The sequence below is a fragment of the Glycine soja genome, chromosome 5 (assembly GCF_004193775.1).
Source record: "Glycine soja cultivar W05 chromosome 5, ASM419377v2, whole genome shotgun sequence".
Lineage (NCBI taxonomy): Eukaryota > Viridiplantae > Streptophyta > Magnoliopsida > Fabales > Fabaceae > Glycine > Glycine soja.
The window spans coordinates 5,104,240-5,121,069 of record NC_041006.1 but is presented as its reverse complement, the minus strand read 5'-3'; the positions used below and the strand labels follow the sequence as shown (position 1 = coordinate 5,121,069).

General features: G+C 31.4%; 1 protein-coding gene and 2 long non-coding RNA genes across 3 annotated transcripts; 1 reads left to right on the top strand and 2 right to left on the bottom strand.

Moving 5' to 3' along the window:
* The first annotated feature begins 2,138 nt into the window (after window positions 1-2,138).
* On the top strand, window positions 2,139-7,051 carry LOC114412136 (acid beta-fructofuranosidase). The gene is made up of 7 exons (XM_028375929.1): window positions 2,139-2,790; window positions 3,440-3,448; window positions 4,514-5,370; window positions 5,614-5,775; window positions 5,867-6,102; window positions 6,359-6,446; window positions 6,564-7,051. Exons 1-7 carry the CDS (start codon window positions 2,409-2,411, stop codon window positions 6,765-6,767), a joined length of 1,938 nt encoding a protein of 645 aa, XP_028231730.1. The 5' UTR covers window positions 2,139-2,408; the 3' UTR covers window positions 6,768-7,051.
* On the bottom strand, window positions 2,508-3,892 carry LOC114412138. Its single transcript, XR_003666591.1, has 2 exons — window positions 3,600-3,892; window positions 2,508-3,469 (listed from the first exon to the last, which is right to left on the bottom strand). It is a non-coding gene; the product is annotated as an uncharacterized LOC114412138 (long non-coding RNA).
* LOC114412137 lies at window positions 6,855-10,335 on the bottom strand. The gene is made up of 2 exons (XR_003666590.1): window positions 9,835-10,335; window positions 6,855-9,238 (listed from the first exon to the last, which is right to left on the bottom strand). It is a non-coding gene; the product is annotated as an uncharacterized LOC114412137 (long non-coding RNA).
* Window positions 10,336-16,830: the final 6,495 nt, after the last annotated feature.

Genomic DNA, 16,830 nt, shown 5'->3' with positions numbered 1-16,830 from the left:
TGAAACATGACTTGACTTTCAAATGTATATTTGGAATATTTGTTACATTTTGTTTTTCCATGGGTATTTTTTTAGAGGTAATTGTGGTTTTTTAGAAGAGAGATAATTGTGTTTAAGATATTGTCAAATTCAGTAAAAAGAAAAAGAAATGATCAAATACTAAATCTGAATACTCTTCTGGTAAAAATTAGAAATTTGATTTGACAAATTGTGAGAGATTAATTCTTTTTACTATACCTAAATTTGATTGATTGTTACAAGAATTATGACGAGGTTAAAATAAAATATAAATTAAAAAAATTGTATCTACATTAATGATCCTAAATGTAGAAAAATTGAAATAAACACTTTGCAATTTGTTTAATTGTTTTGATTATGGTTATATTTGAAAAAAATTAACAGAAAAATTAGTTGAAAGTTAAAAAATTAGTTGGTAGTGGGTAGCTAGAAGTTAAAAAATTAACCTATTAAATTATAAAAATTCAATAAAATTAGTTATTAAAATAGTCGAAATGTATAAAATAATAAAAAAAATTATGATTTATTTAAAAAATAATTAAAAAATTAAATAAATATATTAAGAATAAAAGTGAAAAAAACATAAAAAATTAAAATATAATTTCAAAAGATGATAAAATCTGTTAAAAAAAAACTTATTTATCGAACAATTAAACAAATTTTTCAACTATTAAAAAAACTAAAAATCAGCCGAAAAATCTTCACCACCAGCATGTCTTATATTTCATTATCACCACTGTTATTAGAAAAGAAAACTTATTATTGAGCGAGAAATTATCAAAGAAGCTCTATGAGTTCCTTTAATCTTTTTTTTTTTCCGGCTTTTATACTAATTTTAATGGTTGGAAGAAATTGAGGGGGACCTATGGGCTATGGCCCATGAGAACTACTTAAAGGGCTATTATTTATCACTTTTCAGGATTACCGGTGCTATTGCCTGAACCGTCCTACAGTGCTAGCGACCCTTAAGTTGTTTATACGAAATTTTGTGTGTTTTTTTTCCTTTAAATTTTGTGAGGTTTAGCATGGAACCTTACTGAGAAGAAGTGTATCAGAAATTTTTTTATAACTGTTAAATAGGATTATTCAAGGACTAAGTTTAGATTTCAAAAACTTTAACCGGTCAAAATTTAAATTAACAACTAAAAGCAAATTTTCAGAAAAGTTTAAGGAAATAAAAATGGTAAATTCTAAATAAAATAGATTTAATTTTATTAAATATGAATAAAATCTTGAGAGGGAGAAATTATCCTTTCTGAGACAAGATTCAATGAAATTATGAGTTTTTTTTATGCATGAGAATTGAAATCAGTATCGGTAGTTTGCGATAATTTTTAGTCGATAAATATCTTTAAGAATGATATTTATTAAATGTAAAACACTATCTGTAATGAGTATGTTTATATTTGTTCATAAAATTTTACAGGTATAGATATTATAATAATTATCCTTACCTATATCCATGTAATCTATTGATTCTATTCCACAATTAAAAATTGAAAAATTAAATAAATATATTTGTAATATTTTATAATTAAAAATTAAAACTATTTTAAAATTTTAACTAAATTATATACCATACTTTTAATAATTTCTATTATTTTTCATCATTAGTATTAGTAATATAATAATGATATTTATATTAAATACGACTAGAAGAGCATAGTTAAGTTAATAAAAGAAAATGATTTTTAAACATATTCCAATTTTTCAATTACGTAATCAACCCACTTCACTTCTCTTTATTTTATTTTTTTATCATATCATATAACGTGTGATATCTATACTTTCCTTCTTTTTATCTCTTACTATGTGTCAACAAGGACTTTGGTGTCTAAAAATTATATTTGTAAGTTAGAAATGTAAGTATTAAGTGCAATGTAGGGATATATGTAAATTCTTAACAAACAAGCAAAAAAATTGTCTAATTACCATCCTTACACATGAACAACAAACAACAAAACAAAAGGAATCATTGCATTTGAAAACTGTAGGGCCATGAACCCCCCCACCCCCCAATAATGCATGTGATGTCCCAGATAGATGTCTGTGTCTGAACCTCCACACACCGGGTCCCCTCTGATCCACCTCATCCATTCCTCACAATGTAATGCTTCATAATATTTTTCAATTTTCATGTCACCACATCCCCTCACTCCATTGGATTTCTCCAGACACTGGGATCTGGGTCCTATAAAATGTGCCAATGTGAGCCATAGCATCTCACTTCACAACTCACACTTTCAACCCCATCCAATCCTCACATGCATGCTGTCTCTGCCAAAGTGCCAAGTCACATAACATTTCCATTGTTACCATTCTTTCTTTCCATCACAACCACTTATTAAGCCTCTGATCCTCACTTTCTCTCACACAAAAACACACTCACCATGGATCATCGCAAACCATTGCTACCCACTTCCTCTGATGCTGCTCCAAATCCACACACTCGCAAGGACCTTCTTCTAGTTATTTGCGGCTTGCTATTACTCTCTTCCCTTGTTGCCTTTGGAGGGTACAGGGCCTCCAACGCGCCGCATGCCGACGTGGCATCGGCAACATCGAACGATGAGCAACGTAGTCCGACATCGGTGCCTTCTCCGAAATGGTACCCGGTTTCGCGAGGTGTTTCTTCCGGGGTGTCAGAGAAGTCATCAAGCATGTTGTTTGCGGTTAAAGATGGAGCTTCGAAGGCATTTCCATGGGACAACAGCATGTTGTCTTGGCAGAGAACTGCTTTTCATTTCCAACCAGAGAAAAACTGGATGAACGGTAATGTAATGCTTTTTTATTCATTAATTGATCTGCTCCCAAATGACTGGCAGATGTAGTATTCTAATTACGGTGCCTTTACAATTATGGACAATTAAATTATTTTGATGTTTTGGCTGAAATCACGATCGCAGTTTTTTAAAACCTTGTTCACAGCTACATTTTCTTTGTCAACTTTTATTCATTATGTTATTAGTTTTTTCTCCTAGATTGACAAACATGATTACATATCACTTAGAAATCGGTAAGATCACATAATTCTAGACACTGCAGTGATTTTTCACTCTTTGTTTAGAATGACAAAGTTTACATGAACTGCCAATGAAACCTCCATTTTGGTGTTTGATAGCTTTGTAGAGATGTCGTATTGTTGGATTAGGATTTTGTTGGTTTCTCTACTTGGAAAAGGATCCTATAATGAACAAAAAGGAAAAGGGTAATTAAAACGAGTTTTCTGTGGGTGTCAAACCACGTTTTGTTAGAATGATTTGTCTTAATTAAAATAAAATGTGATTACCTCTGAATGTTTTGACACGTGGTGCTGTACTACCGATACCAATTCTTTATTATCTCAAGCTAATTTTTTCCCTTTTTTCTTTGGATTGCTGTGGCTTGGACTGATTGGGAAACCTGGTTTGCTCTGCTTCAGATCCCAATGGTAAGGACACTTCTGCCATGTCTAAAGTTTGCGTAAATCAGTTTTATTTCTTGCTAATGTTCTTCTAATTTGCCTAATTTTGGGTTGAATTGTCTCCGTTTATTGTAATAAATAAATAGCATTTAAATACTGGGACCGAGTTACAACTGACCTGGGTCTAGGCAGTTCAATTTGATTTTGACACCCTGAAATTTTGGTTTAGCAATATAAGTATCAGAAATTAAGTCAGCCTCACAAAATTATCGATCTAGAAGCAATTAACTTTTCCGACAATATTGGAAAATGGCATCATAAAAGTTTAAAAAGGGACCCACATATGATCAGTGAATATTTGATATTGAGTCGAATAACAAAATGAAATAAAATAAGATGGAATAGAATACAGGGAAATAAAATGAAATAAAAATTAAATAGTTATTTTATTGTTAAAATATTTTTATAATAGAATAAATAAATAAAACATATTTTCTCTCTCACCTTTAATTTTAGGAGAATACAAAGGATATTTAATGGAATGTGTGTACCAAAAACAAATTTTTAGTTTCAATTTCTTTTCATTTTAATAATTTAAACAAAAGAATCTAATTTCATCGTATTTCACTTCATCTAATGTCACTCATGTAAAAAAATGAAACATGAAGTCACACGTTCTAATTTTAGTGTCACTCTTGTAAAAAAAAATCTCTTTCTATTAAATTTAAATTCATTCCTTTCATTTTAAATAAAAAAACTTCGTACCCCCATTGTCCAGAGGCTCTTCGCTATGCGAAGGTATGGGGGAGGGATATTGTACGTAGCCTTACCCTTGCATGTACAAAGAGGCTGTTTCCGGATTCGAACCCATGACCAACAAGTCACTAAGGCACAACTTTACCATATGCAAAGTCCTTTCATTTTAAATGATTTCAACAAAAAAGATTCCAACTTCACTTTATTTGATCTCTTTCCATCAATCCAAACATAACTTTTAACTTCTTCTGTTCAATCACATAATGCTATAGTTTGGAATCCTCAACAGTTAGTCAGAACCTCCTTGACATGGTTGCTACAATTTATGCATTTCAGGTCCTATGTACTACAAGGGATGGTATCACTTTTTCTACCAATACAACCCGAACGGTGCAGTTTGGGGTGACATAGTTTGGGGACATGCAGTTTCAAGGGACATGATCCATTGGCTTCACCTTCCACTGGCAATGGTGGCTGATCAATGGTATGACATGCAAGGTGTGTGGACAGGCTCAGCCACAATCTTACCAAATGGTGAAATCATCATGTTATACACAGGTTCCACCAACGAGTCAGTGCAGGTTCAAAACCTTGCATACCCTGCAAACCCCTCTGACCCTCTCCTTGTGGATTGGATCAAATACCCTGGGAACCCCGTTTTGGTGCCACCACCAGGCATTGGGGCCAAGGACTTTCGTGACCCAACAACAGCGTGGCTCACCTCAGAAGGGAAGTGGCGAATCACCATAGGTTCCAAGCTCAACAAAACCGGCATTGCGTTGGTTTATGACACTGAGGACTTCAAGAACTATGAGCTCAAGGAGGGGCTGCTTCGTGCTGTCGCTGGCACCGGCATGTGGGAGTGTGTGGACTTCTTCCCTGTGTCCAAGGAGAATGAGAATGGATTGGATACTTCTATTAATGGGGCTGAGGTGAAGCATGTGATGAAGGTGAGCCTGGATGATGATAGACATGATTACTATTCAATTGGGACTTATGATGAGAAGAATGTTCTGTTCACACCAGATGATGCTAAGAATGATGTTGGCGTTGGATTGAGGTATGACTATGGGATATTCTATGCATCCAAGACGTTTTATGATCAGAATAAGGAGAGGAGAGTTTTGTGGGGTTGGATTGGGGAGTCTGACAGTGAATATGCTGATGTGGCCAAAGGTTGGGCTTCAGTTCAGGTATAAGAGTTTAATTTTTATAGTGTCTCTAATTTTTTTTTACACCGTTAATTAATCAGAAATCAGAAATCATGATATGTAAGACATTTTGGATAAGTATAAAAAAATTAATAAACTTAACATACATGACAATTTATGATTGAATGATAGTTTTAAAAAAAACTTCTTTTTCTTTTTAATGTGTAATGTGTTTTCTAACTCTATTATTGTTAGTAACAGAATTGCTAAATTTCGATTGTACAGAGTATTCCTAGAACTGTGGAGCTTGATAGGAAGACTGGCAGCAACTTACTTCAGTGGCCTGTTGCTGAGATCGAGAGTTTGAGATTGAGAAGTGATGAATTTAAAAATTTGAAGGCTAAACCAGGGTCAGTGGTGTCAGTAGATATTGAAACAGCCACGCAGGTTTGTGTTCATGATATCATCAAGTTTCTAAAGTTGTAGACATGAATAAAAATGTGAAGCTAAATTACATGACATTTTATCTACCAATCAGTTGGACATTGTTGCCGAGTTTGAGATAGACAAGGAAACCCTTGACAAAATTCCTCAATCCAACGAGGAATACACGTGCAGCACCAGTGGTGGATCTAAACAACGTGGTGCCTTAGGACCTTTTGGTCTTTTGGTTTTGGCAGATGAGGGGCTTTCTGAGTATACTCCTCAGTATTTTTATGTCATTAAAGGGAGCAATGGAAATCTTAAGACTTCCTTTTGTGCTGATCAATCAAGGTATTGGATTATCCGTTAATTTTCAACATGAAAGTTATCCATACATTATTATCATTATGTAAAAAGTTTTATACATTCATCAAATTATAATTTATTATGTATGATAAATTTATTAATTTTTAAAATAATTTAAATGATAATTTATAATTAAATGATTGTGTTACATTGTTAATATATAGACATTAATTAGAGACAAAATGTTTTTGCATTAGGTTGTACTAAATTCAATATTGAATTTGTTACATTGTTTTTGTAGGTCTTCTCAGGCAAATGATGTCCGCAAGCAAATCGTTGGCAGCGCTGTTCCAGTTCTTAAAGGCGAAAAGTTTTCCTTGCGGATACTGGTAATTAATTGAGTCGAGCCTTTTAGTTTTCTATAGTTTTATTGCTCAAATAAGTGCATATCTTGTGCACATTAACCAGATTAATTAACTAATTAATTAATCTTAATTATAATTTAGGTGGACCATTCTATTGTTGAAAGCTTTGCTCAAGGTGGAAGGACGGTTGTGACATCTCGGGTTTATCCAACAAAGGCAATCTATGGAGCTGCTAGGTTGTTCTTGTTCAACAATGCTACCGAGGCCACTGTGACAGCCTCACTAAAAGTTTGGCAAATGAATTCTGCATTTATACGCCCATTCCACCCTGATCAGAAGAGTTAAAAATTTGAATTGGAGATAGAAGAGCTATAGTCACAAAGGATTGGAATACATCTTGGGTTGGCAATTTGTACTTATCAGTTGTAATGTCCTCCCCTGAATAACCGACATAAGGTTATGGTTCTTGCTCAAAGCGCATTCCTTCATTTTTGCCCAGTTATGTTTATCAGAATTTTTGTTGTAATTTTATCATATCATGTGAAATGATGCTTACAAGAGAATCTGTTCAAAGAAATATGATGTTAATGTTATCCAATTCTATGCTAAAAATATTTACATATGGAAAAGTTTGGTTTTTGTTTCTGTCAAATTTTTGGTCTACTTTTCTTTCTCATATTTTATAAATGTGTCATTTTTTGGCGCAGAATTAGGTTCAGTATATCCGATCCTAAATGGTATTATTTTTTATTTTAAAATTTTTGCTCCGTGTCATCTTGATTTCTTCTTCTTTGCCATCCTAGTTCAGCTTTGCCCTGAGCTTAAGTTTCTTCTATTCACGCCTCCTCTCATCCTCTTTATCGTCAAGGTAATCATCGTCGTAGTCGATAATGTTGGTTGTCCCTCTGTTCTCTCTCTCTAGAAATTCACCATACTTTCTCTCTCTAGAATCAATTCCTTCTACCTTTTTCAAACTCGTCTTTCTCTCTCTAGAAATGCGACATGTTTTTCTCTCTCTTGCCCTTTGCTTCATCTCTTTTCCAATGGGGTTTTCAAGGGTTTGAACTTTGAAAACGACATCGAGGTTGAATTAGCTACAGCCACCACTTCCAGCAGATCAAAATGACTTTCCAATGAAAAAGACGACGGTGATGCAGAGCATGAAGCCAACACCGTTTTGGAGCTAAAAAAGGCCAAGCAGAAGAAGCCAAAGGTGACGGTGGCCGAAGGTGCTTCTAGAATCAGCATTGATAATCTCAAAGTGTTTCTCGCTGAGATTTTAGTGAGTGTTTCATTTTCGTAATTGATTTGTTGTTTGGTTCAGGTGTGGTGGTGATGGTGGTTAGGATTTCAAATTTGGGGGTAGGGGATGTCTAATTTGGGAGTTAGGATTTGGGGCTTTTTGATTGGAGGTGGTGGCTGTTTGGTTTGGACATAGTGGTGATGGTAGTTCAAGTGTCATGGTGATGGTTCAAGTGGTAGCTTGTTTGTTTTATATTCACTACTACAAAATTGATATTTAACATTATTTTTTTGGACATTCAACATCGGTTTTGAACCGATGTTGAAATGACCATTGTTAAAAGTAAGCCATTTTTAACATCAATTATAAAAATTGATGTTGAAATCCACTATACAACATTGGCTTTCTCCAAAACCGATGTGGTATAGTAGCAAATAGACAAAAAAATAAAAACAACGTCGGTTTTGGAAAAAATGATGTTGTAAGTACCACACAATATCGATTGTATCAAAGTCGATGTTGTATAGTACTTACAACGTCAATTTTGACCAAAACCAATGTAGTATAATAACAAATAGACAAAAAAAAGAAACAAAAACAACATCAGTTTTGGAAAAATCAATGTTGTAAGTACCATACAATATCGGTTTTGGCCGAACTAATGGATGTTGTATGGTACTTACAACATCGATTTTAGACCAATTGATGTTTTTTTTGCAATTTTTTAAAAATATTTTGTTATGATAGCAAGAGCTAATTAATGTTCTAATAACTATTAATTCACAATTCAACTCAAACTTTGACACTTTATTTTCAATATGTCCAGTTGCAACACATATGATCTAACTTAATTTGACCAACTTATAAATATGATTATAATATACGATTTTCAAATTCACTATTTGACTAGCCATTGGATCAAATATTAAGTATAAATAAATTTTTATAATAAACCCCCAAATCAAAAGTAGCAAAGCTGGAGATATCATAAGTACATTACAAACATGATCTATCTTTAAGGGACTAAAACAACTTATCTTTCACTCATTCAATTCCTTCATAAAAAATAAGACTTAGGACCTGTTTAGATAAATTTCTCCAACTACACTTGTAGAAAAAAAAAAGTATTCATATATATAGAAATGATATTATTATAAAAAAAATGGATTGTTCAACAAATTTGCTTCTTGTTTTCTTTATCGCATAGTTTGTTCCAAATTAGACTTACTAATTACATATAAAGGCATAATGACTGCAAAGGAAGTGATTTCTTCTTTAGCTATATACACATTAGACGACTGTTTCTCGTCTATGTCCCAAACCTAAATGTGAAATTTCTTTAAGACAATAATTTTTCCCAATAAACTAAACTTAAACATGATAATAAAAACATATTGACCCATTACACCGAAAAAAAGAACTTACTAACATTGTGAATCTTAGTAGTACGTGGAATAAACTTGGTGAAAATGAAATTTAGAGGCAAACAAAATGTGAGCAAGTCCATAGATATACTTGCCTCGATATGGTTATTGGAAGTGGCAGTTATAAGGACACCTTGCTTCTATATGAACTACATGCATCAAATATAATAACATTGTTAGTACACATGCATACTTGATATTTCTAACAAAGGAACATTTTTCTCAATAGTTTTTTTTACCAACAATAAAATATCATTAAAGAGCACAATAAGTGCTTGAAACTATTACACCTCCTGTATGTGCAACACTATCCAAGAGTGCAGGCAAAAAAGCCATAAATCGTACAACTTAACACCTAGGCCTAAAGAGAAGAAATTGAATATTATATTATACAAGCTCACAGTTAAGCTTACAGTTGTGTAAAGAAAGATACAAAACCTATACGTTCCAGACTATGCAATTGAGAGGGATTTCCCTAATAATAAGGAGCTATACTTCATTGTTTCTTAACAATAAAAATAAGTTTCCATGAAGGTGCAAACTCAAATATGGAATATAAAAATGGTATAAATCAAGCCTAGGTTCGTGTCCAATTGGATATCAGAGTTTGTCATAGAATTCAGATCACAAAAAAACCTTTGTACAAACAGAACAAACCAAACCAATGAATAACTAAACATCAAACAAATTATATCATGTGCATAAGCAATCCAAGTAACATTTTCTTTTAAAATGTATATTTTACCTTAAAAGATGAAAGTGGTATCTACAGAAATTGAGGCACATGATTCTAATGACATTGCAATCCTTCATGCTCATACCAACATTGCGAAACATTTTTACCTCTTCATGACTTAAGTATCCATTGTCAAGCAAGCACTTCATGAGTTGGACCCATTTGGGCCAAGGATGAGAAAACTGAACAGTAGTTTCTTCCTTGTTCATGAAACTTAAGGATTGTTCGATACTCCATCTCCAATTGGTGGCACCTTCTTCTCTGATGCCGCACCATGATGTGTACAAATCTTTGAAGTTCCACCCACAATTGAGACTCGATGGAAACTATTCTTCTTAGGAAACACCTAATCTGAGTCTCCCGCAGCGGGTGTGGCTGAAACTCGAGTCTTGGCGGCTGCGCAAAGTGCAAGACTATGAGGTTGTGTTAGGGTTGGGAGATAGGGTTTGAAATTTGGGGGTAACAGTGCAATTAAGAGTGTGACTATGCGAGACAGCGAGGTCACTAAACATAAAACTTAGACACCACTTTTTGTCCAAGCGATCTATAAACAACATTGATTTTTACAAGAATGATGTTAACAATTGATCAAACATGTTTTTTTAACAATTGATAAAAAAACATCGATTTTTTTAAATGATGTTAATATCAACACACAACTTCGTGTTTCTAAAAATCGATGTTAATGAACTTAATTTATTTATAATTATGTAGTCATGCTATTTTGAACATCGATTTTTAGAACATCGATTTTTAGAAAATCGATGTGAAAATGATAACGTTGAAAACTTATTTTCTAGTAGTGATTTATTTACAATTTGTGGTGGTTTAAAAATGCCACAAACTATATAGTACTTTTTTAGTTTTTATACAATTTGTGACGACTTTTAACCCCCATAATTCGTATTTTAAAATTTAAAATAAAATATGTCACTTAGAATTGAATATAACTGAATCTGATTTCAAGCCAAAAAAATGACATATTTAAAAAATATGAGGACGAAAAATAAATAAAAAATTTTACAAGGACGAAAATCAAACTTTTTCATATTTATAGAGATTGAAAACATATTTTAGCCTATTATATATTATATTTTTTATAGGCTAAATAATACTTTTAATCTTTAATCTTTTATTTTTTAGTTAGATTTAATTTGGTCTTTAATATTTTAAATTTGATTCAAGTTCTGCTGTTAGTTTAGAATTAACTTTGTCTGATTTTAACATAATGACAATTGAAAATTATGACAAAACAATACTTATTGTTTGGACATGTTTTCGCACGAGTAATTACATAGTGACAGATTTTAATTGTCATATAATATTTAAAATTAAAAACTCATTTGTGAATGAATAACGTTAACATTTTTGTGCTCAATTGTCTCAAACAATTTTATGAATAATTTCATTCAGGGATTCTGTTAGCCTGTGTGTTTCAATCAATATAGTTAAAAATAAAATGATTTCACTAAAGCACGTATGAGAATAAAATATTTTAATGTCGTAGATTTTACTGAATCCATTTAATTTGTTTCAATCTATACTTTGAGTTTATATATTCTACAATTGATTAAGAAAGAACGAATTATGTCAACTTTCCGGGTTGGAAAAACCCATTTGTGCAATACGGCTTAACATGATCCGCTCAATTCTTTTAATTTAAGCATCGATTTGTTTCAAAATTTTAGGACGTTTTGATTACAATGTATCAATCTAAAGTAGCTCTCAATCAATTTTAAGATTCACAGAGCTGTAGGAGAGAAATTAGGTACAAAGTTTTTAATGTTCCCAAAGAAAATTTTAATTTTATAATTTAAAAATATTACTGTGACGACTAAAAATCACCGCTTCCATTAATTAATGTGTGCAAAAACAATCTCATGTCCGTAAGTTAATTAATTATAAATTATAATTGATATTACTTTTAAGCTATGTCTGAGAAATTTTAAAATTTCAAAGAATTCGAACCATTATGAAATTTGAATTGCTTATATTTAAATTTCCTTTAAATTTGAAATAGAGGATAACAATTTTACATTTCTCTTAATTGACTATAAAAGTAGGGCACTGATAATGTTTATTTTAGATACTAAACTAAAATTTTGTTTTATTTTTTATTATGAGGTTTGCTAACATACATTCACTTATATTTTTAGGAATAAATTAATAAATTATAACTATAAATTTATTTAAAATACTTTTAGTATAACTTGTTAATTTGTTTCTTCAAAAAAGTAGTAGATATATGTTAACAAATGCATTTAAGTTTTGTTAACTTACATCCACTTATTTTTTAGAATCAAGAAGTTAGCAAAAATTATAATTATAATTTTTTTTAAAAATATACTCATGTATATATAACTTGCTAATTTACTTATTCTAAAAGATAAGTCAGTATAAGTTAATAATTTTTTTTATTATTTATATATATGAGATGATTTCAGGTGAGAATGTGAGACTACTATACTATTGTGAGAGATGAGAAGCTTATATAACAACCATTAGATTAAAATAACGTTCTAGATATAATCTATTGTAAAACAGGTTTCATGCACCCTATTCTAACTCGCTGCACATCACTCAGTTTATCTCACGTCTATTGCTTCTCTTTTTGTGTCTCTCGCACAAAATAGATTGTGTTTTATGTAAAATTGATATACCAATCCTTTCTCTGCGACAACGAGATCTGATTCTTAATTTACTTGATCTGCAATTGATATCTCATTCATTAATTGATAATGTGATCTCATGCAGCAACATAATAATCTCATTCTTTATTTACTTGATCTGCTTATGATCTCATTCACCAATTTATAACATTATCTCATTCACCAAGTGATCAGCAACAACATGAAATTGAATTCTTTTGAAGTCCTGTAGGTAAGTGGCTTCTGTATTGTGGCCTGTGTGGTATTCTGCTGAATTGCTATCACATGTCCTCACCAATTTATATCATCTTTTGAAGTCTATACCCGCACTAATTGGATGTCTTTTTTTTTTTTTTAATAAAAGGGGAAATTATATGAAGTTTTTCTATTTGGTTTTGAATGTTTACATTTGATGTTCTGCAATGTTAGAATTTTGCAAACAGTGGACCATTTGCTTTATCCTTTCTTGTATTTTTCAGAAAATGTAATTTTTCAATTAAAAGGATTTTTAAAAAAATTAATAATAGTATCAATTAAAAGACTTGTTTAAAAAAATTATAATAGTTATATGTCTTTTAGAGAAAAAGAAAAACCAGAAACCATGTTTACTAGGCTATTTTAGTTGCAGCTTCTGAAAGAAAAAGAAAAAACTTTGAAAAATAGTTGAATCAAAGAAAGTCGTAGACCACATGAGGGAAGTGAATTATGGAGAAAAAGACTAGGATATTCTATCAAATAAAGAAATTATCTTGGAGAAAATAATATCGTACTGGCAGCATTAGAAGCTGTAGAAGAAATTGTCTTGAAGTCTAGTAGTTACTTGTTGTGGTCTTCATTCACAATTATCAACATGTGTAGTACTAAGAGTCTTACACAACTTTGCCTTCTCAAATATAAAGTTCTCTTTAATAGTACAAATCAATGATCAAATTACACATTCAAGTGTTCTTACACCAAACAGCTACATGCAGTCGCAGAAATGTTACTTGGTCTGGTTTAATGTTTGAGAGTTTCATTTTGCTGTACAACTAAAAACATCTAAACCACATGCAGAATACATGTCAATAAGAGAACTGTGAATGGACACCTGATAATCTGAACCATTTCTTATCACATGATGAGCATGCATTTGCTTTCGCCATTCCTTATACTTTAACTATGTCATCGAAAAATTGCAGGGATTGTCATGACCAAGTCAAGTCTAAAACCTGATCTAACCATACAGTATACAAATTCCAAGGATTCCTTTGGGCATGCATTCCCCACGTATGCTATGATTATGTTCTAGACTACAATGTCCATCTGAGGCATTTTCTCAAACAACATTCTTGAATCTTTTAGACTACCCAACTTTGCATACATTGACAAAAGTGCAGTATTCAAAGTTAGTTCTTCTCACAAGTTGCTCACAAGTCACAACAACCACAGAGTGAAGGGCTTGTCCTATCTTCAATGAGTTCAATTTAACAGTGGACCCTTAACAAGTTAATCAGAGATACCGAATTAGTGGCCATTAATTTTCAGAAGGGAGAGTGTGGGGTTTACAAAAGGAGGTGAAGACGTTCGGGTGTAGACCTTCAGAAGAATTCAATTTCACGTTGCTGTAGATCACTTGGTGAATGAGATAACTTATAAATTGGTGAATGGGATCATAAGCAGATCAAGTAAATAAAGAATGAGATCACAATTCCAGATCAAGTAATTTAAGAATCAGATCACGTTGTTGCAGAGAAAGAATTGGTATATCAATTTCACGTAGAATTTCTGAACTCTATTTATTTTGCGCGGGAGGCACGAAAATGAGAAGCAATAAACGTGGGATAAACTCGGAGTGATGCGTTGCATGTTAGAATAGGCTGCGTGAAATCTGTTTCACAGTAGATTAAATCTGGAAAGTTACTTTAATCCAATGGTTGTCTCTCATCTATGACAATAATATAGTGCTATCACCTGAAATGTCCTCTCTCTATCTGTTTTATAACATTGTAAATATTTATCATTATAAACTAATTAATCTTTTAGAGACAAATCATACAAAATTTATGTATTGATATTTTTATGTGTAAAGTTTTCATCTTTTAATATAAATATGTATTATGTAATTATATATAGGATATATAATTTAGGTATAACTTGTATTTCTTTATGATGTAAATATTTGTTCTTATAATTTATAGATTATTGTTTTATTAGCTGTTATTTATTTTAATTATGTAATGCAAATAATTATTTATATTTTTTTATAACCATAAAATTTAGATATTAAAATTGACCAATAATTAAATTAAAATATTAGTAAATTATTATTGATATTACTTTTTAAGTTATGTAGATGAGAAATTTTAAAATTTTAGAGAATTTGAAATACCATCAAATTTGAATTGCTCGGATTTAAATATCTTTTTATTTTTTAAAATTTTTATTTGGGTAAATCAATTGAAACTTGGTACATTTCAGATTTTTAGTTGGATAGGACAATACAATTTTTCACCATATATAATTTTTTAATTATATATTTGTAAAATTAAAATTTTAATATTAAATTTTACAGAAAATAAATATTAGTCCATATGAATAACCAGTTTTATCCAGGTGGTGCATTTTTTTTTTAATTCAATGAAAGAAAAAAAATCAGAAAATGAGAGAAGCTAAGTTTTTCTTGAGAGGGAGAGAAGATAAGTTGGAGACTAACAAATTAAGCATCATAGTTTATGTAGCTTGAGAGAAAGCATCCATGCACCGATGCACCTTGACCTTTGACCTAGATATACTTACACAGAGATAACACTTAAATCACAACGGGTTTTCTATCATAGTGATCAGCTATCATAGTTTATGTAGCTTGAGAGAAAGCATCCATGCACCGATGCACCTTGACCTTTGACCTAGATATACTTACACAGAGATAACACTTAAATCACAACGGGTTTTCTATCATAGTGATCAGCTATCATTTCCCATAGTAGAGAAGTGAAGCATCTGCCACGCATGAATGCAGACCCTACAGCGATCACTTGTGGAAAGAACATAGGAATATTTGTTGGTTAATTGTGCCTAAAAGTAAGGATTTGTGGAGTGAACCAGTCAAAAGAAAAGAAAAAAAATATAAGTTAGTAATTTCTAAGAGAATACCTCACTTTCACGGGGAACTGGACCTGGACGGATAAAAAACAGAAAAAATATAAGATTAATTTGGTGATAAACAAGAAAAGAAATGATGAGAAAGGTGGAAGTCTTCTAACAAAAATTACTAATATCAACAATTAATATTTGACGATTGAAAAAAAATAACAGAAAAAAAGGATAAAAAATCTTCTGCCTCCTTTCCCTGTTGATACCGCAATTCTACAATTGGCGGATACAGTGCTAAATACCATCAGTAACACGCCAATACGTGTAGGAAGCAATAAAAAAAGATCTCGTTTTCACTGTTTTTTTCTTCTTTCTCTTCATCATTAATTTTATGTTGTATATGCATGAAACATATCTTGCTATTTCAATTCACTTTGTATCTAGTAATTTTTTTATACATACTTGTTACCAATAAATGCGAATAGTATATAAAGTTCACGTTAGCTCACTTTTGCACTGCACTTTACATTAGTTTTTAATTATTGCTATCGATCGATATTAATTTTTTGTACAAGTATTGCTCCCTACGATCTTGTTTCTTCCTCATCTCATGTCATTGTTTATATTGTTTATCTTTTTTCGCTTTCTTCTTTTCTTTGTTTTCCTCTTTCATTATTTTACTGTACACGTAGTTTTTTTTTTCCATTTTGTATTTCATTTAAAAAAATCATGAAAAATAATTAATTTTCATATTGCTATTGCTTCTTATAGTAAATTAAATTGATGTTTTATTCTAATTAATACACACTAAAGTATGAAACATGCACCCGTGTTAGCGTACGCATGTGTATGCATGCAGATACAAAATGATATTCATAATATAATAGGTGCAATTTATGTTTTTTTTTTTGTTAGCAGTATCCTCTAAGTGATGTAATTCCTTTTGCTATTTAATTCTACCCTTTTATCACGATTATGTAACTTGGTTAATTGCAGAGCCTCTATGTGATGAATGATAGCTTAATAGTTTCTTTTCAAATTCATAACATTGTCGCCTTTGCTAACTAGTCAATTGGCCAATACAGGAGCTTCCAGGGGCATATAGTGAGGATGTAGCTTTGGAAGCGTATCCAAAATGTGAGCCTGTGCCATATGACAATTTTGAAGATGCATTTAAGGTTCCCTTTCTTGTTTCATTATTTATTCTGTTTGTGTCTATATTTGATGCATTGACTAGTAAGTTATATTTGATGATATATTTGTATTTTCTTCAGGCAGTTGAACT

Coding starts and splice junctions, on each gene's coding strand:
- LOC114412136 (XM_028375929.1), top strand. CDS start 2,409: ATGGATCATCGCAAACCATTGCTACCCACTTCCTCTGATGCTGCTCCA. Junction 5,371..5,613: donor AAGGTTGGGCTTCAGTTCAG/GTATAAGAGTTT, acceptor TCGATTGTACAG/AGTATTCCTAGAACTGTGGA. Junction 6,103..6,358: donor TTTTGTGCTGATCAATCAAG/GTATTGGATTAT, acceptor TTGTTTTTGTAG/GTCTTCTCAGGCAAATGATG.